Source organism: Talpa europaea, assembly GCF_964194135.1.
Source record: "Talpa europaea genome assembly, chromosome: 13".
In the NCBI taxonomy this organism is placed as follows: Eukaryota; Metazoa; Chordata; class Mammalia; order Eulipotyphla; family Talpidae; genus Talpa; species Talpa europaea.
The window spans coordinates 638292-660527 of NC_140080.1; the positions used below are offsets into that span (position 1 = coordinate 638292).

A 22236-nucleotide genomic window follows, 5' to 3' on the forward strand; every position below is an offset into this window, starting at 1 on the left:
GCTGTGAGAGCCGCGGCAGCAGGCCGTCCAGTCCCTCTGGTACGCTGTGGCCTTCCCGCCCGCGGCTGGTCACTTGGGTCTTGTAGTGCAGATTTCCAGAAAGGAAATTTGATCGGCCCGGCATTTTCTTTCTTTTTGTTTGTAGACAAGGGGCTATAAAGAAATTTAGCACCGAATTCACTTGTGATAAGTCTGCAACTCTGCCATTCTTAGCACATTTAGAGAGCTGCTCAACCATCACCACAGTTAACTCAGCTTTAGAATTCACGCCTCGACACAGAAAATGCCCTTGAGAGTTTTTCAAAGTCCATCCTGGTCCCACCACCATGACCTGGAGACACTGCTGCCTGTGCCCCTCCCCAGGCGGTGCGGACAGTGTTTTCCACACGCGGCGGGGGGCACGCTGTGTGGGGAAAGGGTCTTCTCCTGGGCTAATGTCTGGGTTTTTGACCGTCACAGCCAGTGTCGTGCTATTAAACAAGCGAGAGAGTTGAACGGCATTTTCCATGTGTGGCTCTCCTATGTTCTGGAATATTCAAAATGCATTCCACGTGGAGGAACCAGCAGCTATTCCACTGCATGAGTTAATGGCTGCGAGGACAATTTCCCGCCGTTGACGGTCAGGAATAAAGCTGCTGTGAACATTCTTTATCTCAATAACACCCTGTGGCGACCGCTGCTGAAATAGCCTCACGAGATAGCTTCGGAGTAAGTTCTGGAATTGGCTTGTGTGAGGCCCCCGACGTTGGGCTTTGTTTTGTCTATTCTAGGACTTTTTCATGCCCATATATATTTTAGGATCAGTGCATCAATTTCTAAAAAAAAAAAAAAAATACTTGCTGATATTTTGACAAGGGCTGCGTTGAATATTTAGAATTGTTGATGTTAAAATATTGAGTTTTCTAGCCGATAAGCATGTGATGTCTTCATTTACTAAGATGTTTAATGTCTCACTGAGATGTTTTGTAGTTCAGTGAACAAATCTCATACTTCCTTTGTTAAATGTATTCCTAAATTTTTATTTTATTCTTTCTGATGCTGTTGTAAATGGAATTACTTCTCTGATTTACTTTGGGATCGCCACTGCGAACACCGAAATATGGTTTATCTTTGTATGCTTTGTGTCCTGTGATATGAGCCGCTGGTTAGGGACAGTAGTTTTATTGTAGTTTTTGGGTTTTTTTTTTTTTTTTTGCATTTTCTAATGACAATACAGTCTGCTGAGAAAGCTTTATTTCTTCTACTCCAGTCTGGATAAAAGGATCCATCCACCCATCCACCCAACCGTCCGATTAATCTTATTACACTTTTCCGAGCTTCTGGATGTAGTTTTGAAGAGAAGTGCTGAGACTGGATACCTCTGCGGCCCGGATGAGAAGAGGAAAGCCGTCAGTTTTTCATTACTAAAGTTGATGACTGCGATTTTTCGTGGATTTTTAAAAGTCAGCTGGAGGAAGTTCCATGTTGTTGCTAGTTTGCTTCGGGTTCTAGTTGTGAGTAGGTGCGAAACGCTTTGGAACGCTTCCTCTGCACTGACTGACTCTGCTCCTGCGGTTATCACATTACTTGATTTTAATGTGTTCACACAAGCCGCGTTCCAGGAGAAACCCTCCTTGTCCTGCTTTATATTCCCTTTCCTATATTAGTAAATTCGGTTTGTTCATATTTCCTGGCGGGCAGCCGCATCTGTGAGCATGAATGACGCTGATCCGCAGTTTCCTTTTCTTCCCTCTTTTCATTCTTTCCGAGGGATCCAGTTATCTTTGTAGTATCAGGCAGCACTGGCCTCAGCCGTGCCTGGTATTCCTCTCTCCTCTTCATCCCAAGGCGTTTGAGAAGATGGGTATCATTTCTTGAAAATATTTTACCAAACTCACAGCTGAAGTCATCATGCTTGGCGTCTTCTTTAGGGGAACACGTTACATTTCTAACGCAACACATTAGTTGTCCTTGGTCTTTTCAGGCTACCTCTCTTCTTGAGTTAGTTTTAGCAATTTGGCTTCTTTATTTTTCCATTTCATCAAAGTTGTGTCATTTGCAGGCCGAGCTCAAGCTCACATTTTTGTGCCGGGTGACATGGCAGATTGCCGTCCAGGCGTGCACTGATCCTCCTTGGCACCCGCCCACCTGTGGCCACGAGGGAGAGAGTTCCACTCTACTCGGCACAATTGCCAAATAGTTGTCTGATCTGGAGGAGGCCGGAGAGCACAGGGGCGGGGCACGGCTCTCTGGTAGCCGTGGGCTAGAAAATTTGCTGAGTCTCGTGCTGTCCAATACCCTAGCACGACATTTGGAGCAAATTCTTATACTTACTCTTGGCTTGGACACTTTGTGATGTTGAAACAGCATTTGAAAGCGGAAGACTCATCGCTGTGGGTGAGTGCTGAGGCGTGGGGGACGCCTTCGTGACTCCAGAGGTTGCGGCTCCTGTTGGGTAAGAAGAATGAGAAGCCGTCAGGGCGTCATCATCAATTAGTCTCATTACTGCTCATAGTAAAATCCAGCAACAACCAGAATAGCAGTTACTGAGTCTCCTGCTTATAATACCAAGTAAGGACCCTAAAGTAGAAAGAACCCACATGACCATCGAGTCACAAAGAGGTAAAATGGGATGTGCTCATGCAGCGCAGCATCTCTGTCGTGAAACGGTTGGCGCTGGAGGGGCGACGCTGGTGAAATAAGTCAGAAGGAAAATGACAAATACCAGATGGTTTCACCATATGCAGCGAATAAAGAAGCAAAACCCAGGGTTGGGCAAACTCAAAGCAGGCCCAAGCCCCAGCAAGCTAACCGCAGATCGGAGGCGCGGAGGGCGGGGGGACGGGGCAGGGCCCTGGCACGTGCGGAGGGCCCCGGGCGCCTCGGTGGCGGGCGCGTGTGCTCAGTTATTCTCAGGGGCGGGTCCTGTGCCTCCGAATCATATGCAGTGTTGTGACCCAGCGTCACCTGAATTTCCAGGAAAGAAAGAGCTCAGACACATATTAGCAGTGAGCCTGAGAGCATCGTGTGCAGCCAGAGCAGCCGGGCACAGATACTCTGTCACACGACTCTGTTTATGTGGCCTTGCTAGAACAAGAACTCCGCAGACACGGGAAGGTGGTCGTGGGTCCAGGGACTGTGGGCAGGGGCCGGGGGCGGTCGGTACCAGGGACCACGTTTCTTTGGGGAGTAAAGGAAATTGGGTAGTGGCGAGGGTTGTGCAATCTCATGACAGACGAAAACCATGGCAACAAACTGTAACAGGGTCCCCACTTGGGCGTACTGATCACACACACAAAGGAAAACGCTGTCACCCACCTGTCCCACTAACGGCTGGGCTGACTGGAGGACGGGCTGTGAGCTGAGAGGCGGTTGAGAGTTCCTTCGCGGTGGTTCCTACTTTGATAAGAGAGTTGACGCTGTTATTATCAATCACAATTTCATTTCACCCGTCGAGGGATAGATGAAAGCCAGTCAAATCCGGAAGCAGCCTGGCACCCCGCAGCAGAGGCTCTGGGGCAGCTTTTGTGCAACTTTAATTTTTCCATGTGTTAGTTTTGTCCAAAGTGAGGAGTGCAAGTTCTGCGCCCTCGGTGGGCCGATGAACACACACGGACACACACACGCACACACACACACACACTCTCTCTCTCTCTCTCTCTCTCTCTCTCTCTCTCTCTCTCTCTCTCTCTCTCGCGCGTGCGCGCGCGCGCATGAACGCCCCCCAAAGCAAACATTCACTGCGATAAACCTTTAAACATGCAAAAATACATAAGAAAAACAAATGATTTCAATTACTCTATTTTTCCAGTGGGGAAAATGGCCTGCTCAGCAGGACCCGGGGGCAGCACACCTTTTGTTTTCAAAATTACATTTCATTTTCTTGATTAGTGGGCACACTGAAGCTTCCGAGGAAATCTAAGTCATAAAGACACTTGCAAACCCCTGATCCTTCAGTCTGTTCCCTGAAGAACACGAGCTCTCCTCTGGACCAGGCCTTCCAGACTCCGGGCCCTCAGCTCTTCGTCCTGCCCGCCACGGGTTCAGGCATAACTCCTGGCAGGCTGAGGGCCGGCAGGTGCTGCTTTAGGCAGGTGGCCGGGGCAGGAAGGAAGGGCCAGGGCAGAGCCGTGGCGATGGGCAGGTTCCTCTGGCGCAAGAACATGCTAAGGGGTCTTTGTGCCAGGCACAGCCCATCTTTACCACGTGACGTTACATAAACTCTTGAGTAAATGAAGTAGTCAATAATGATTAAAAGCAATACTTCAAAGTAGTTAAAAAAGAAATAGGCTGACTTGAATATGAATGTCAAGAATAGCATAACTACGTGTCTATTAAATCATTTGGGGCCAACAGACGCTCATGAGGTTAAGTCTAAACCAGAACATCACTGTTCTACACACTGTCGCACTGTTTAGCAAAATAGTATTCATAACACTTTCCCAGAGAACAGTTCAGAACTGTGTTTAATTACCATTTAGGATAAAGTTTTCAAGAAAATGTCTAATTTGCAAAGATTTCATATCTTGTGAGGATAAACTGAAAGAAAATGTCAATTCTGTCACTTCGAAATGCCGCGAAGAGGAAGAAAGAAGAAAACACGTGCAAGATCTCCCGGGTCATCATCCGCACTCAGACCCAGCCAGGCCTGCAGGGCAGGGGGAAAACCATCGCGAATCAGAATTAGAGACACACAGAGGAAGCCGGAGCCCGAACCCAGGTCTTCCCACGGATGCGAGAACGGTTCAAGAACGCCCTAAAGCCTGTTCTTTACCATTTCACTTCCGTGTCTGGGGAGACGTGCCCTGGGGCGCCCCGCAGCTGTGCCGTCCCCTTGGAACAAGTGGCCACTGCTGTCTCCTCCGCTCACCTCAGTTGACATCAATGTTCATTTAGCAGCGGACATTTTTATTTTATTTATTTATTTTTTAAAGATCTATTTATTTATGCATGTGAGAGCTGGGGTGCAGGCCAGAGGGGGGTGTGTGTGGGGGGGTGAGAGGATTCACCAGAGACAGAGCGGGGAGCAGAACAGGTGGGTTCCCTGAAATCCACTGCTGAGGGGAGCAGTGGGGGGGGGGACAGGCGGGGTCTGCCGCGCCATGTGGGTAGCTCCCTGGCCGGCCGGGGATCGAACTCGCGCCGCAGAGGCTGTGGCTCGCCCCACAGTGCGGTGCTTCACCCCCTGCGCCCCGGGGAGCCCCCAGTGTCAGATATTGCTAGTATCGGAGCTCAGAACTTTTTATTCCTGCTGATAATTCAGTCATCCAAATATTTAACTGTTAAATGTTTCACAAGTCGGTGGCGCCCGGGTTGAGACGCGGCGGCGCGTGGGCCCCTGCTCCGCCCGGGGCTTCGCGCGAAACGGGCGCTCCGACCCGCCTGCGAGGGCGGGACCCTCTTTCTGGGGTGCCGTCGAGCGGCGTCTGGGGTGTCGCGGGGGGACGCGCGTCTGCGGTCACCGCGCCCCTGGCGGGGACTTGGGGTGGGCGCGGCCCCGCGGCCGGAGGCGGCTGTCGGGGTCGCCCACGCCCCAGGCTCGCTGCCCGCGCCCACCCCCGCGGCCCCCGCGGCCCCCGCGGCCCCCGCGGCCCGGCCTCTGCGCCACGTGCGCGCAGGGTCACCCCAGGGCTGCGGCGCGGGGGGGGGGGGCGCGGGGGGAGCCCGCCGGGCGCTGGGGCCGCTGCCTCGGGGTGAGCACGGGCCGGGGGCGCCGTCCCCCAAGGCCCCGCGGCCCGGACCCCGCCACAGCAGCGCGGCTCTGCCTTCCCGCCGGCCGGGGGGCGCCCCGGGGTGCGCGCTGCGGGGGCGCCGGGGGCGCTTGGGCTGCGGCTGGGCTGCTGGCGGGTCGCCCGGGCGCCGCCTCTCACGGTGGGGACACCCCAGCACCGGCGCCACCGGCCCGGCCGCCCGCGGACAGCTGCGCGGGGGCCGGTGCTCGGGTGGCCCGGACCGTCTTCGTCTCGGCCGCAGCGCCGCGGGAGGCGCCATAATGGGGTCACCCCGCACAGCCGAGGACGCAGGGAGTGTCACCGAAGCGCCCGTGTCCTCTGCAGTTTCCTGTGCCCAGGCTTCAAAGCAGTGGCGCGGGGCCCCCGGGGCGCAGGGGCGCAGGCCCAGCTCTGTGAGGCTGTCCCGGCCTCCATCCCCCAGGGAGCGGCCCACGGGGCGCCGCAGACCCCTCCGTCTCCCCTGCTCCCCTCAGCCGTGGGTGTCAGTGGATCCGCCTGTCCTGCCCCCCCCCCTGTCTCTGGGGAGTCCTCTCACCCCCACCTCTGGCCTGCACCCCGGCTCTTGTACTTATGAATAAATAAAATAAATCTTTAAAAGAAACCCAAAATGGTGAAGTCGCATGGACCTCGATGACAGCAGGTTTAAGACACCAGTTTCCCCTGCGATTCAGGTACACACGAGCTAATCTATGTGTGGATGCCAGCTGCGTCGCCCTGGGGTGGCCCTACCTGCCGCAGGGGCTCCGGAGGGCCGCGTGGAGCCAGAATGGGGCAGCGGCGATGTGGCGCCTGGCCCAGGCATCTCTGTTGCCAGCACGGTGGGTGGCGATGGCGCGGGAGTGGTTTTGTTCTCAGCCTCTGGAAAAGGAATTGTGGGAAAGCGGCTGCATTAAAATGGGCGTTTATTCCGTCAGCCAACAGAGCCTTGAAGCAAAACAAACTGCGGGCGTGCGGAAGACTGCAGGGCCCAGGCAGCCCCGGAGCCTGGGGAATTCCCTCTCCAGGTGGGGGTCCAGCCTCCGGCTCCGCCCATGCACCTGCTCAGTGTTCTCATCACCGGCGGGTTCAAGGAGGCAGCCGGTGGGCAGCCTGCAGCTCGCAGACCAGCGAGTCCTGCCACAGCTGCCGAGGAGATGCGCCAATTTGGAATTCAACAGTTTTGAAGGCAGCTCCATAAATCCGTCCCGGTGAGGTGCCTGAGGACACGCTCGCGCGGGCACTGGCGCTCACCCTGGTGCTGTGCCCGCGGTCGCTGGGCCGGAGCACGGCCGTGCCGGGACACCCCCGTGACCGGAGGTCCTGTCTGTCCTCTCTCACCCTCACTCCCGCCTGCCCCTCCTCCCTCGCTCTCTAACGAACACACTTTTTAAAAATTCGATAATTACGCTCTGCTTCCGTTTTTGGTGATGGAGCCGTTATAAATCTGTGTTTTCAGATGAGTTGCTCCTCATTCTATGCTCCACCGAAGGCATAGAAATCAGGGCGCTGTATTGTCCCCCGCCCTACAGATTTGTTTCAATCATTCTTTTTTGGCAGTGGAACGTCGATATTTAATCCTTAGCCACATCGAAAGAGTGACGTCTTTTCAAAGATGCCGCCTCCGAGACGCACCCGCCCCTCCTGCGCCTGGCACTTCACTGCAAGGCCCCTCCTGAGGTAGGCGACGTCGCGTCCAGTCTCGAGGTGCAGGCGCTCATCCCCCCCAGAGCCAACGGCACGTGGCGTGGGAAGCTGCGGGCCCCACCGCAGGCGGCTCTCCCGCGCGTTTCTCCAGGAACAGGGAGGCCACCAGGATTCACCCACACCCCCAGCTCAGGGCGGGGGCGCACAGCAGCCCCAGTGGGCTGTCCGCAGCTCTGTGACCGCTGGCCAGTCCCTCTCGTGGGTTCATGGGGCTGTTGGCTTGTACCTGGGGGACATGTGAGCCCTGAAGGCCTGAAGGGAAAAGAATGACCGCTCCTGGGACACCGGGAGCGTGGCCTGGACGTGCCTCCCAGGGGCCGGCCAGCCACAGCTGACAGATCCTGAAGACAGAGCTCGGAGAGGAACCTTCTGGAACACTCTGCTTTGTGATTGACTTTTTCTCATAAAAGTTTCGTAAGATGAACCGCTCTGCACAGGTGAGCTGATTTCTGTATGAAGAGCCCGCATTTAACAGCTCGTCAGCTTCCTGTCACCTCCGTGCGTGACGACGCCTGTTCTTCCGTGACAACTGCGTGTCCAAAAATAGCCCATTGTGTTTGGAGCTGGAGATCTGCCTGCATGTGAGTCCTCACGTCATCTCATCTGCTCTGACTCGCGCCTGCTCGAAATTTAAAGGAAACCACTCCAGCTAATGTAAAATGTTCTTTAATTTTATGGGTTGAAAGGCTGTATTTTTAGTCATAAAGGGGTAAAGTGAAACTACAAGAATTTACTTCTGTTTTCCGAGAGGCCAAATATCGTCTTCTCTTGCCCTGCCCAGTTATTTGAAGGGTCCAAAAAGCGTCAACAGCGCACTTTCCATCAGAGGCAGCGCATGAACAACGTTCCCCTCCAGGGAGGCCGCTTGATTTCCCACGACCGCGGAGACGCGGCTGAACGGCTGTCTGCGGGGCTCGGCCTGCGGGGCTGGCGAGGGCAGAGCGGGGGGGCTGCGGGGCCTCGTGTCCCCGCCCCTCTTTTGTGGCCGTTTCCTCCCCGTGGCCTGGCTTAGGCCACGGCGCTTGCCCCGCGCTCTGGTCCCCGGGGTCTCCGCGGCCGGGAGCTCTCCCTCCTCCACGCCGTCGCCAGCCCCCAGGACAGCGAACGTCAGGACCGCATGTGAGGTGCGGGCGGCACCCGGCGCTGGCCAGCCGTGCCGCCCTGTCTCCGCTGGCCGCCCTCTCATTCGGGAGTGCCGCCGAGCAAATCAACAGAATCTGCCACGGGAAGGTTCTCGCGTATCTGGTCCTTCACGAGGACATGAGGCTGACGCGACTTTACGGAAGACATTCAGGGCAGGTGGCGTCCACCGTGCTGGCGGGTGACTGGGCGGGCGCGGCCGGCTGGCGAGGGTGGCTTTCCTCAGTGGCCTTTCGTTGTATTTTACACGTGTCCTGGATTTCGGGCAGGGCAGCAAAAGAATATTTTTCTTTTTGTTTTTGTTGTGGAGAAAAGCAAGAGTGACGTGGTGAAGATATTGTGGTGGCGCCAAACCACCCATCAACTCGGCCCGTCAGAGGACACCGTGCACGACGGTAGCTGCCTGGGCGTGACGTGCGGCTCGCCGTCCAGCCTGCCCCGCGAAAGCAAGGCTTTCACCTGCACAGACGCCGCCCTGCAGAGGGAAGAATCATGGAGAGTGCGAGGGCAGGGCGCGGGGTGCTGCTGAGCGGGGTGAGGCCGAGCCCCCCGAGCAGTCACTTGCCTCCTACAGACCTCTCCCCCGCCGCCGCTCCGCTCACCGTGACGGAGACTCCCCTGTGGGGCTTTGCGCGGACCCTGAAGGACGCTGCGCGGTGAGAGGCCTGAGGAGCGGCGGGCGGCGCGGTGGCTCTCAGGGGTGTCCCATGAAAGCCTTAGTAAGACAGCGTCCATTGGGGATCCCGCCACGGCTGAAATGGAGGCGAAATTGCTCACTTCCTCTCGCTCCCCAGGCCGCAGAGAGAAGAAAAGACTTGCCCGACTTCCTCTTTGACACTCGCGTTCACAGGCGCGGCCTGAGCGGGGCAGGCACAGCCGGGGCCGGGCTGAGCCCCAGGGCCCTGAGCCAGAGACGCAAGGCCGGAGCGGCCGCCTCCTGGGGCGAGGCCCCGGCAGGGTGAGGTCTGGCGGGGGCAGCCGCCCTGGCGGCACTGCTGGGAGGCAGTGAGGAAGGACCGTCCGCAGGGCTCCTGCATCCGTGCCCACCTCGGTGTCGTCCTGCCCCCGGGGAAGTCACGACCGCGCAGACCCGCTGCCGTCTGCAAACTGAGGTAGCGTCGGTCGTGTGATCCCAGCACACGCTAGTGAGGCTGACCGCCCAGTGGCTCCTGTCCCCGCGCTGACTTAGTTATCAGGGGGGCGGGGAGGTAGGTCAGTTCTTTCTACGTAGATGGGACCCTGATCTCCAGGAAGCTTCCAGACTACTCGCCTTGTAGATCGTAGTGCAGCCAGAACAGTCAAATTCATTAGTTTGCTGCGGCTTCGCAGGACAGTGCAGAGCCGGGCGGCGCTTGAGGTCTCATCCCCGCAGATTCTCAGGGGCATCCCGAGGCACCTGCAGCCCATGCGCCCCAGTGAGCTCACACGCGCAAGCCCGGCGCAGGACCCCGGCACCCCCCTCTGGCTCTGTGTCCCCTCCGCCCTCCTGCAGGCGGGAAGGGCCCTGACCCGCCCGTCAGGGGCACCAGGCGCCCCCACAAGAACAGGAGGCACGCATCTGCCCCTGAATGCAGAGAATGATTTTTCTTTTATGAATTATTTTATTTTACATAATTCTTTCAGCATTTTTCATTTTTGCACAATGTATGCATTTTCATCCTGGTTCTATATCACCAGAGACTGGCTTTTAAGGGGTGTAGTTCCGCGATTATCTCACAGGATAGAGTGCACCACGAGAGAGCAAAAGCGAAAGCAAACAAACGCAGCGAGGCAGCGGGAGCAGAGGGGTGGGGGAGGTGTGAAGTGAGGGCACCCACCGCGGCTGAACAATTCGTGCTGCTTTATCTTCGAATCTTACTTGCAAAGGGAAAATTTTCCTTTAAATAGGACATTTTTCTTGCCTACTCTGAACTTTTGCTCCTGCTTTCTCTCATTTGCTTTATTGAAGAAAACTCACGGAGGACACGGGGGCTATTTCTTTCCTTACAGTTCAGCTGAGCGGCGCCAGCTTGAAGGCTCATCCATTTAGCTCCATCCGCAGCTAGAACTTCTCTGCGGGATTCTGCACACGCGATTCTTTTTTTTTAAGATTTATTTATTTTTGCATACAAGAACTGGGGTATAGGTCAGAGGTGTGCGGGGTGAGATGACTCACCAGAGACAGAGTGGGGAGCAGAACAGGCAGACTGATGAAATCCACTGCTGAGGGGAGCAGCGGGGAGACAGGAGAGGTCTGCTGCACCATGTGGGTAGCTCCCTGGCCAGGGATCGAACTCATGCTGCAGTGGCTGCAGACAGCTGCATAGGTTGCATCTAACTTAACCCCTTGTGCCATCAGGGAGGCCCTGCACACTCGATTCTCACACACGCAGACCAGCACTTCATCAAGCCTCCCCTTCCAGGAACACAGACCACGCCTGAAGGCCGGCCACGTCTGGGCTGGGCCTGAGCATGGCCCAGTGGCCAGGCCTTCCCTTATCGTCCAAACAATTCGCTCGCGGCTTGTCCTCATTTCACTAACGTCCAATGTGCTTTGCAAGTATATGCTTCCAGCCGTAAATGTCAGCTTTTCTTAATGTTCCCAGGGGTATATTTGTGTGGAGAAAAGGTTTTCAGGGGTCAACTTAGTTCTGGAAGATAACATTCAGCTTTTTCAGATTCACAGAATAAAAAGTGGATTTCCCCCTGAAGCTTTCAAGCTGAATCTACAAAGGTCATCACTCCATGTATTGATACAGAGAATGGAGTGCTCACCTTTGTGTCTTGGTAACATTTAATTCCATGAATATATTTAGTTAATTAAACTCCCCTGCATATTTAAAACGATTCATACATTGGAAACAGTCCCGCGGGCCAGTTTGTCCACCTTTTCTAGTCTGGCGGTGAGAAAAGCCCTTGGCAAAAAGCAGCCTGTCAGGTCGCAATTAAGGCACGAATTCGACATTGCCGGGCGCTGAAGTCAGGTGCGTCACCACCGTGGACGGACGCGACAGGAGACTACACGGCAGGCGATTGGCTCGCCAGCGCCTCAGGAAATGCGCTACGGTTCTTAGGACATGAAACCGTGTCCCGAAGCTGCCCCTCGGGGCTGAGGGCAGGGCTGCTGTGACTGCCGTGGGGCAGTTCCCGGCTGTGTCACCCCAGGGTGGCCGCGACGCACCTGCGGGCTATGCTGGGGGCGCTGGTTTGTGAAAACTGAGCAGAGGCTGGGGGGCTCCCTGTGACTCCACCTGCCAGGCCCCTCCAGCTCGGGGGGCCCCCGCCATCTTGTTCGGGCTGGCAGGCAGCAGCCCATGGCCACGAGCCCCGTGCCCTGGCGCCCCTCACCCCGAGATGCTGTGCTGGTGCCTGCGGCCGCTCGCCCCGGGAGCCCAGCACGGGGCTGGTGTCGGCCAGCGCTGACCAGAGCAGGTTTCGTGGGCACCGACAGCCGCCAGGAGGACTCAGAATGGGCAAGATGAGTCCCTTGTGATCAAGAGATGACCAAGGAGGCTGGAATTTGGGCCTCTGTGCCGAGGAAATTTCAGGGCTTCCTCTAATATTTGTCTTGGCCGCCTCTCCTTTCCTGTTATGCTAAACTCGGACAGCCCACGGAGAGCGAGCCCCACGGAGCCATGCCCCGCTCTCCTCTGAGAGCGTTGGACCCCCGCGCCTTTGTTTTGAAAGTTAACACATCTGATGACCCCATGAGTGAGGGTCCAAGGGGCTGGGACGACCCTCGGGACCCCGAGTGCCCACAGGACCTGGGAGTGTCCACTCAGCACAAGGGTCTGCAGTGACTGCTGGAGTCGCAGCCTCCGGGCCCCAGCCCAGCACCCTTGGTGCGCCCACCTCCCGGGGTGCCAGAGCTCCACACCCCGCCTTCCCTCCCCTGCCTCCCGCCCTCCCACTTACAAATCTCCCCGGCTGACATACAAATAGAACAAGTGGAAAATGGGCGGATGCCTCCCGTTGGGGTGAGGCCTGAGGACCATCTCCGAGGGCAGAGAACTGGCCTTTGACATGGGAAGCAGAGGCCACCCCACAGCCCTGTCTGAGAACTCCCGAAGGAAACCAGCGCCGGGGATGGGTGAAACACCTTGCCAGGAGGCGCTTATCTGGGAAAAACAGGATGGAAGTGGGCGGATAAACTTGGGGCCTCGTGTGCACTCAGCCCGCGTGCCCGCAGGCCGAGGAGAAGACCTCGACGCCTCCCAGGGAACGCGCAATGCTGTGATCACGGTCTTGACGGGGGAGAAGATTTGCTGGCTCAGCCACACAGCGAACTCGGGGCCCCGCTCCTCCGAGACCTGGGCACCCCGCGGCGAGCTCCGGCTCACCAAAATGAAAAATTTGTAGCCTGGGAAGAATTGGTTTGTTTCTGGATAGGATTGGGATAAAGCTCATCACTCAACTAACCGAACCAAGACGTCAGCTCCGCAGAGGGGAAGCGTGCGCTCCTGTGGCTACAACCGCGTCGAATGATTTCACTTCAGTGGGCGCGAGGACTGGCCTGACCTACTACGCCAAGATGGCCTGAGGGCGACGTCCTGCGCCACAGAAGACCGACTTCCTGTGGACAAGCTCAGCAATGAGGCGACACGGGGCCGCGCAACATCACGTTCTTGTGTGATCTGGAAAGCCGCGTAACCGAAGGCGGCGTTTCTGCCACTCACACGACCAGGTGACAGCAGGGCCGCCACGCGTCACGCAAGGACGAGAAGCTTTTGGTGCCCAAAGGAGGTGCTGCGGGGAAGGGACACATGGGCGCCCTTCTCCCTGGGAGAGGCGACTCGGGGTGGCCCCACGTGGCGGCCGTGTTACCATTTTCTTTCATCTAGTTGCAAATCTGTAGTTTTAAACTTTGTTGGATAAAAAACATTGACTGATGTGAAACCCAACTGTGAGACCATCAGAAAATGAAAAGTGACACAGAGCTCACCGGCCGCACTGTTAACCCTGACAGTGCAACTGCAACTAGTAAACCCTCAAATAGTTTCAACGTGTGTGTCTGAAAAGGTGTCTCACTTTCAAAAACTGGCTTTGGGGCCTCCCCGGTGGCGCAGCGGTTGAGCGCTGGGTTGCAAAGCTGCTGCAGCCTCTGCAGCATCGGTTCGATCCCCGGCTGCTCCCCGGCCACCGGAGGAGGGTCCCACATGGCGCGCAGACCTCTCCTGCCGCCCGCTGCTCCCCTCAGCAGTGTCCTTCGGTCCTTCTGCCTGCTCTGCTCCCCGCTCTGGCTCTGGTGGATTCTCTCACCCTCCCGCGCTTCTGACTGTACCCGGTGCTTGTATAAATAAATAAATAATAATAATAAAAAACAACTGGCTTTGGAGGAGATGGAGGCATGGCCTGTGGTCAGCGCTGTCCGGGCCTCTGTCCCCAGCGCTGCCCGTGCGGGTGGCCGTGCCCTTGGTCGGGGGTGGGGGGCAGGCCCGGGCCTCCTGTTGCTGAAAGCCGCAGGCGAGGCATGTCTCCCCACAGCAGGCCGCTCTGTCCCACCTCAGTCAAAAGCAGATCCTCCCCCCAGATGCCCCCAGCGCACGACGCCGACGCCGTCTCTGGGAGCCCCCCACCTTCACACAGACGGCCTGGGCGGAGGCGGGCTCTGCGCCCCACATTCAGCCACCAGGACTATAAATGCAGCAGTGACCGGCGACCACCAACGGGTTCCTCTCTGCGCCTTCCCTCCTCCTCCAGCCCCGCGGCCGCACCGGCCCTGCTGTTAGACGCAAACACGCTTTTTCAAGCAGCACAGCGAGGGGCAGGCGGGGACCTCCTCACTTCTCACCCTCCCCGGAGAGTGGCCTGAGCCCACCGTGCTGAGGGTCGTTGCCCCGGCGCAGCTCGGCAGGGCAGGTGGCCTCGCCGAGGGGCCGGATGACTCCCGAGGCAAATCTGCGTCCTTATTCTTCTTGATCAGAAACACTCAGCGTGCTGCGGCGCCCCCGGGTGCTGGCGAGGGGGGGGGGTGCACTTTCCCCGGCCTCGCTGAGACGTCTGGGGGAGCCGCTGAAGACCGCCGTGGCCTGGTTGCGGGCCTCGCCGTCCCAGGCCGACGTTAGCCACCTCCAAGCCCTGCTTGCTGGTCAGGCCGCTGGCCCGGCGCGCTGGGGCGGGGCTCACGTGCGCACCCGGTGTCGCAGCCCACGCCAGAGTGGACGACCCCGGTCTGGGTTAACTCGCACCAGCGCTGACTGTGGGGTCTACGCCCCGGCTCGTGACACGGCCGACCCCGGCTCGGGCCAGCACAGGGCGGACGGAGCCACTGAAAAGCCGCTCCTGCAGCAGGTGAGGGGGCAGCGGACGGCCACGCCGCGCTGCGGGCTGACTCCGGCCGGCGGGACTGCCTCGACCACCCCACTGCTTGCGCCCCAAAGTGATCATAGCTTTTCCATTTATTTGTGAGGTAACAAGGAGGAGGGCAGTGGGTGCTGAGCAGAACGTCACAGGCGCTGCAGCCAACCATGCAGACGTGCAGCATGACCCAGACGAGAACGTTCCCCCCGGAAAGCGCAGCAGGAGAGAAACCCTGGGCTTCTCCAGAAAGCTGAGTCTCCAGCGAGGGACCTGTGCAGAGGCTTGACAAGGAAGGGGCAGCGGTGGAAGCAGCGGGACGGAAGGGAGCAGGATCACCGCCGGAGAAGGCGGCCGGCTCGAGGCCTCAGGCCCCTCTGGGCAGGATCGCCCGGAGTCTCATCCCTGGACCCGAGGCGCTCACAGCTCTGCCCTTCCCTCACACGCAGCCTCGCCTGGGGGACGCTGCAGGGCCATCTGCTTTGTTATCAGGACAGCAGACGGGGAGGCAGGAAGAGGCAGCAGGTGAGGCCGGAGCGGGTGGGGCTCCTGCAGGTGACGGGTGGCGGGCAGTGGTGGACGGGACCAGGCACGCGGGTGGCTGCTGCCCCTTGGAGGCCAGCGTGACGGTCCCCACCGAGGAGTCACCCCACAGGACAGCCCTCGACGCAGGTTTAGAAAGTGGTTTCTCTGCAGTCTCCCCAAACACAGAGGCCTTTCTAGTTACGATCCACACCAGCCGGGTTTCACAGGCTGACACTGGTGTCTGCGCGACCCAAGATGGTGTCTGCCCTGAAGGAGCGTCTCCCAGCGCCAGCAGCGCGGCTGCTCCAGGCGGCAGCTCGGCTGCGCACGCATGGCGGCAGCAAGATGGTGCACAGCAGCCAACGGTGCTTCGGTAAGCGCCGGCCCCGGCAGCCACCGTCTGGAAGGTGCATCTCAGCCTGTTCCCGAAGACACAGAGACTGGACAGCGACGACGGGGAAGGGAGACGCTCAGTGGCCGGGCTGGGTCACTGTCACGCGTTAAGCGCGTCCCTGAAGTTCAACTGACTTCATGCGTGAAAAGGGTGGACGATTGTCCATAAACGTAAAGCTTGTTTGGCTTTTCCCACTTACCTGCATCATTACCACCAGCAAGAGACAGCCCGAGACTGGGCTGCAGAGGCTGTTCTGAACCCTTGGGAATAGAAATTCTAGAATGATAGAAGGTGGGGGGGGTGAACGGGGGCTGAAAACGCGTCCCGTTGGGTTTGTCTTCATCTCGGGTCGCGGAGCCTAGAAGGACCATCCGGTTCAGGCGACGCCCCCGACGCAGCCCCTGTTGTCACGCGCGCTGCTGTTGAGGGAGGCGGCGTGTGTTTTTAAGAGTGGGCGGAGAGTGAGCGCCTCCCGGAGTATTTGCAGGAATGAGGCGTCCCGCCCGAGGGGCTCGTCTGCTGTCCGAGAGGAGAGAGGAGCCAGCTGTCCCGAGCCAGTCACCCTCCCGCTCCTGCTCACAGCAGCTTCCCCCAGGTACGAGGTGAGTCCGGGGCGCTGGGCTGCCCCTGCTCCCCACTCCCTCCTCCGCCAGAGTCGGGGACGGTGCCTGTGCTGAGAGGCCCCTCCGCGTACCCGGCGCCCCACCCTGGCCTCGCCCACGCGACGGCCGCATCAGGCCCTGCCAGCCCCGCGGCCCACGCCGGCCTTCGCACGGGACAGAGGGGACGCGGGGACAGAAGCCGGCGACTGCGCCACACGCCGCGCCCTCGCTGCACGAATGATGTGCCCGCTGTGGCTTTGAGGCAGAGCTGGAAAAGACAAATAATGAAGTAAAAGTAAAAAATAAATAATGACGTAAGATATTTAAAAAGCCGGTACTGGACCAGCCATGCCGGCGACGCCCCCTTGTCGAGAGCTGCTGACCGTCTGGCAGAAGAGGCCAGAGACAGGCGTGGAGGCCGGTGGAGTCAGGAACACGGTCCGGAGGGAGAAGCCGCTTCTCCGGGCTGCTGATCTGACAGGGCGGCACCCAGCGGTCTCGAGGAGAGAACACTCACCCCCACCCCCGTCAGAGCCGGGCCCCCCAAGCACGCCTCGGCTACCGCCGCACATGTCCAGTTAAGCACGGCCGCGGGATTTCCATTCCGCGTGTCCAAAGCCCCCCCCCGGCCTCCTCTGCCCGCCCCACCCCTGCCGGGCACGCAGGCGCCGGCCCGGGCCTCCCTGCCGCCGGGACCGCGGCCTTTGGCTTTCCCTGCGCCCCCCCAGCTCAGTGACGGGCTCTGACCTGCCGTCACCTCGGCACCATGTTCCGTAACTTTGACCTTTCCTCACACGGTTGTGGAAGTTACATCCTGCGGGCAGATTCCTCTTCCCACCTCAGGGGCCATCACAGGACGCCCGGCGCCCGCGCCCACCTTCCTTAGCGGCCACGCTAACCAGCCCCGCGGGCCAGGCTCCCTCTTCCCGGCAGGCGGCGTGGCCTCGGGCTGTTCCCACCTGACTGCCCAGCCCACCCTGCCCGGCCCCGGACCGCCTAGACCCGGACGGACGGACTTTTGAGTGTTTCTTCTCAAGGAGTTCCATCCTCCGCACTTCCTGACGGTGAAGCTCCAAAGTTGGTCACAATTTGCACTTTTATGTGAAGACTTCCCTGATGTCCCCACACCCAGAATAAAGCCGGTGATGGCTTCTCGTGTCATCCTTCACCGCTCGAGCCTGACAACACGATTCAGCTCACAACCCCGCAGGCCTCCCCTCTCAGCCGCCCCGGGGCGAAGGCCGAGCGCCGCAGGCCGCATCACCCCACGGCAGCCAGCTCGGGATCTGCCTCAGGTTGTGCTCGGCCATCTCATGGCGGAGCTGGAAAAGTGAGCTTGAAGGGTCAAGCACCACAGACGAAATTCTCCAAGCAGTTGGTGTCCTCCTCAGAGAGAATGAAGTGGTGCGAGCTCCTGCCTGCCGGCGTCTGAAACATTTCATCTTTCCCACCTTCATGCAGAGTTCACGGAACAAACGGCACTGGAGGGGTAACTTGCTCCCAGGCCATCCCCTTTTCTTAGAATTCCTCTTTCTTTCATTTTTCTTCGCCCAGACAGCTGCAGCTCATCCAGTTTTAAGTTGAGACTGAAAACTCAAAGTGGCTCACAAGTCCCCGCAGGCGTCTGTTCTGCCTCCCGTGCAACTCAGAGAGCCTTGGGAAGAGGCACAGCTCCTCTTGGGGAACATGCCCCCCGGAATCACTTTCCAAATCCGAAACCATGACCTGCTACACCCCCGCGGGGAACAGGGGTCACTCGCGTGCGGAGGGCCCCTGATTTCCGCCAAGCCACCACGACATCGCCGTGCTTGTTCCAGCTGGAGGCTGAGAAAGCATCGGACAGCAAAGCAGCGCGTTTCCCTAGGAGGCGCTTCTTTAGGAGAAAACTCCTGCACGGCAAGCCCTGGGCCTTCCCGGGAGCTGGTCCCCTGCGCCCCCAGCAGCCCCCTCTGCCTTGTGTGTGGAGATTCTAAACTTGGGGGACATAAAACGCTTTGAAATCAATATGTTTCCGGCACGGGGCTAAGGAAAGAACTTAGTGCATCAGCCGAGGAAACGCTTCATTTCCTGCTCCGTGTCCGGGAGAGAAGTCAGGGCGGGCAGAGCCAGGTGCTGCAGGGGCCGCTGAGGGCGGGGAGTCGCCCCAGATCGGGGGCGCCCTCACGGGCCACCCAGGCTCCCGGGAGCCTGTCCTGAGACAAACGGGCACCTTTACACCCGCCCTGAGTGACCGGAAAGGCTGGCGGTGGGGGCAGTCGCCACGTCAGTGCTCCCACCTTGCTTGGGACGGCGTCAGCAGAGGGGGTGGCCGCGGAGCTCTGGGACCAGCAGGGAACGCCTGCCCATTACCCGTCATCCGGAGCTACCCGCCCCCCCCCCCCGCTGGACTGTGGTCTTGGTGCAGAAGGACCAGCCGTGGAGGGCCACGGCGGGCACCCAGGGGCCCCCCACCCTGACCCCCGCCCAGCGCTCGTTTGAGAGCCGGGGTCACGGCACCTGGACGCCTCCCGCTCTCCGAAGACGTGCCCAGCGGTGGGTGCTCCGGTGCCTCCGAAACAGTCTATCTAAAAGTCAGCCTTTGTTGCCACCCCACACTCACCACCACAACCCCCAGAGCCCGCCCGCCTGAGGGGGGGACCTGACACCTCTAAATCCCGCACGGCCGCAAACCGAGACGCGAGCAGGTCAAGCAAAATAAACCTTAAATTTAAAAAAACAAAAAACAACAAAACATCAGCTTCTGAGCAGCAGCTCCCCCAAGTCAAACTCTTGTCTGGAGCAGCCCGGGGCCCCAAGGCAGGGTGGGGGCCGCCCGTGGCTCTGGCTGTCCGAGGGTCCCCCGGACAGCACCCCGCAGGGAAGCGCTGCTCGGGGAAGGGCGCGCTCCTGGAGACCAGCGCTCGCAGCGGCAGGTGTGGACGAGACCCTGAGCTCCGAGTGTGCCGGCCCCGTCAAAGCCAGTCCCCGGCCGGCCGCGCTGCCGACGGGGGAGGGGAGTCCGGATCTTGCACGGATCAAGCGCGTGCTGAGTCGGAGTCCAGGTCCCCGGCAGGAGGTGCTCCCCGGGCGTGGCCGGCGTCGCCCTGTTTCTGTCCCCGCAGGGCACGGCGTGGGGGCTGAGACACGGCGGCGTCCGGGTCACCCACGTCCCCCGGGAGGCGTCAGGTCTGACGCTGTCGCGGGGGCAGGCCCAGGCCTTGTGGGGTCTGGCATCTGCAGCTGGGGCCCGGCTATGCCGTTAAGTAGCCCCTAACGTTAGGCAGCCTGTGGCCGGCGTGCGTGGATACCGGCGAACTTCCGGAGCCGACAGGTACGCTCTCCAAGCAATGACCCCTCCCTGCCCCACCCCCTGCCCCTCAAGATGTTCAGAGTCACTCCCCTGGACAGCTTCCCCCCTCGACCTCTCAGCCTGCCAGCCGAGGGGCGGCTGGGACAGCACGGCCAGGACGGTGAGGGCATGCAGGCCCCCTCCGGCCACACGGCCACGTCCTCACGTCTGGGCCACTCTGCAGCCGCCCGTCCGGGGCAAGAGCTTTGACCCCGGAGTCAGCCTCTCTGAAGAGCACCCCGCCTCTGTGACAGCTCTGAGCCCGCCAGGGCAGCCCCCACCCCACCCCACAGGGGTCGCTGCGGCCAGGCCAGGGCAGCCCTGCGGGTAAGTGGAGGCCAGGTGCCCTCCCAGGGGCCGGCCACGGCCGGGGGTCAGCGGACAGTACCTGGGTCCTCGCCGCTGCAGGGGCCGGACAGCAGGGCGCACAGCAGCGCCAGGGCCAGCAGCCTCATGGTGGGGCCGCACCGCGGGGCCTCTGCTTCTCGGTGCTCGGCGGCTGCGGCAGCCTGGCTGCGCCTTGTGCGCTCGCCGACGAGGTGCAGGACTGGGAAGGGCCCCGGCCCATTCCTGCTTATTTCGGGGCCCAGATAAAGGGCCGGAGGAAATGCTTGCTCCCTCTGGGAGTTGAGCGGAGAGGAGATTTATTGTTTCAGCCCCTTCCAGGAACTTTTTTTCCTCTTCCTTTGGCAGCCACTTGTGTTTTTGTTACAACATGATTTTGTTCTTCCATAAAAAGGTCAGGAGGCGTTGCCAGCAGAAACAGGTCTTCCTTGAGGACGGGGCACAGCTTTCGGACTCCCGCGGGGAAAGGGACTCGGGGTGCCCAAAAAGGGCCTCTGCGCAGGACCCGGCCCCACGGCATCGGGAGGCTCCCCCTGTCTGGGGTCAGGTCTTAACCGAGATCCACAGGACTCACCCTCCACCCCCACCTGAGGGCCCGGCCAGCGAGGACGGCCTCCCGGAGCCCAGCACGAGCCCGCATGGGACGGACGGCTGCTCCTGAGGAAGCAGACATGCTTCAGGGCCGCCGGGGAGGCCAAGACGTGGCTGCCCGACCAGCGCGGGCTGTCCCTGGCGAGCGGCGGAGGAGGGGGCCGCGCTGGCCCCGGGGAGCTTCCCTGGGAAAGGCCTGCAGTCCGGGGGCAGGGCTCTCCCACACGCTGCGCCGTGGGCGTGACCTGCTGCTTGGGCCCGCCGCCGCCCGCTGAGCCTGCCTGTGTGTCGGGTGGCCCGGCTTGCACCCCCGTGGCCGGTGTCTCGGTCTCGCCGGCCGCCGCCACCCTCCTTCCGCCCCTGCTTTGGGACAAGAGCATCAGGGACTGTACAGATTCACCTGCTGCGGCCAGAAGCTGCTCCAGAAGCAGGCCCCTGGCTGCTCACAGGGACACCCCGCTCACCGCGGCACATGCTGGAAGGGTCAGCCGTGACCTGAGCGGTCAGGACTAGCCGGCCGGAGGGCACCGAGCTTGCTTCATGCCGAGCCTCAGAGGGCCTCTCTGTTTCTATTTTTGTGCATAAGCAAGACCTGGTCTCCCCCTTCTTCACTGCACTTTCTAAAAGATGGCTTTGGGGCTGTTCCTTTCTCTGCCACACCCTGGGAGAAGAATGGGCCGCGCACATGCGGGCAGCGTCACGTGCCCTTCCAGAAATAGCCGGGTGTGGTTGTGAGCGCACGGCCTCCCTTCCTGCTCCTCCTGGCTCCGGGCAAGCCTGGGGTTCTCCGGCACAGTCCCCGTGGGCGCTGCTGCAGGGACCCGGTAGCCCTGGAAACTTCCACCCTGCCAGCGCTCGTGAGGGGACCGGACTCCTCTTCCAGGAGGCTCGACGCTAGGCGGCTGTGTCTGTGGAAAAGGCAGGGCCTCCAGACGGGAAACCTGAGACCACACCTTCTCAAAGGACTAAGCAAGAGAGTCTGGAGTTATGGGGTGGGTCGACCGTGTCTCAACAGATCAGAAGGTCTTATTAAGATGAAACATTTCATTAGAGCCGTGGTGGCTGCCGGGAGGGGCAGACGTGTCAATGGCATGAAACGGAAGCAGGAAAGGAACATAAGGATCCACGTCGATAGCGTCTCTGTCTCTGGACTGACACAGAAATACGTGCATCTAGAAACACATGTGTGCAGGGATGTGTGTGTGGCGAGTTCACATGCAGGAGAATTTAACACACAGTAAGTGTGCTGGGTAGGACGGATTCTTCCACTGGTGGCTTTTGACAAGTTGTTAAGCACTTTCAAAACACTAAACTTAGGTTTTATTTCTAATATCAAAATAAATTTCTTTGGTATTAGAGATTGAAACGGAAAAAGCAAAATTACAGGCCCCCGGGAGAGACCCTTCGCATATAACTGGGACAGAGAGGAAATTTTGTGGCCGGCACCCAAGGACCCGCCCAGCTGAGAAACACGGGTCCATTTCTCATAGAAATTAGAAAATTTTTGGTTCGGCACAGCACAAGAGCAAAAGACAAGCAAAAATCGTAAACATACATCTTGAAGATCTGTCATCTTTAACACGAAAAGAGCTATCGCTGGACAGCAAAAGAGTAATTCTGTGACCGAAAAGCAGACCCAAG

General features: G+C 59.3%; 1 protein-coding gene across 1 annotated transcript in view; it reads right to left on the bottom strand.

Annotated features, from left to right (window-relative positions):
- The window catches only part of EMCN (endomucin), a gene marked incomplete at its 3' end in the record, with an annotated part of 40026 nt that extends 19836 nt beyond the window's left edge, over positions 1-20190 (bottom strand). Inside the window, exons 1-4 of the mRNA XM_084251978.1 lie at positions 20048-20190; positions 6441-6569; positions 3298-3378; positions 2314-2427 (exon numbers count right to left, since the gene is read on the bottom strand). Coding sequence (XP_084108104.1) covers positions 2314-2427; positions 3298-3378; positions 6441-6569; positions 20048-20114 — 391 coding nt within the window. The 5' untranslated portion in view covers positions 20115-20190. The remainder of the gene's footprint in view (positions 1-2313; positions 2428-3297; positions 3379-6440; positions 6570-20047) is intronic.
- Between the last annotated feature and the right edge of the window lie 2046 nt (positions 20191-22236).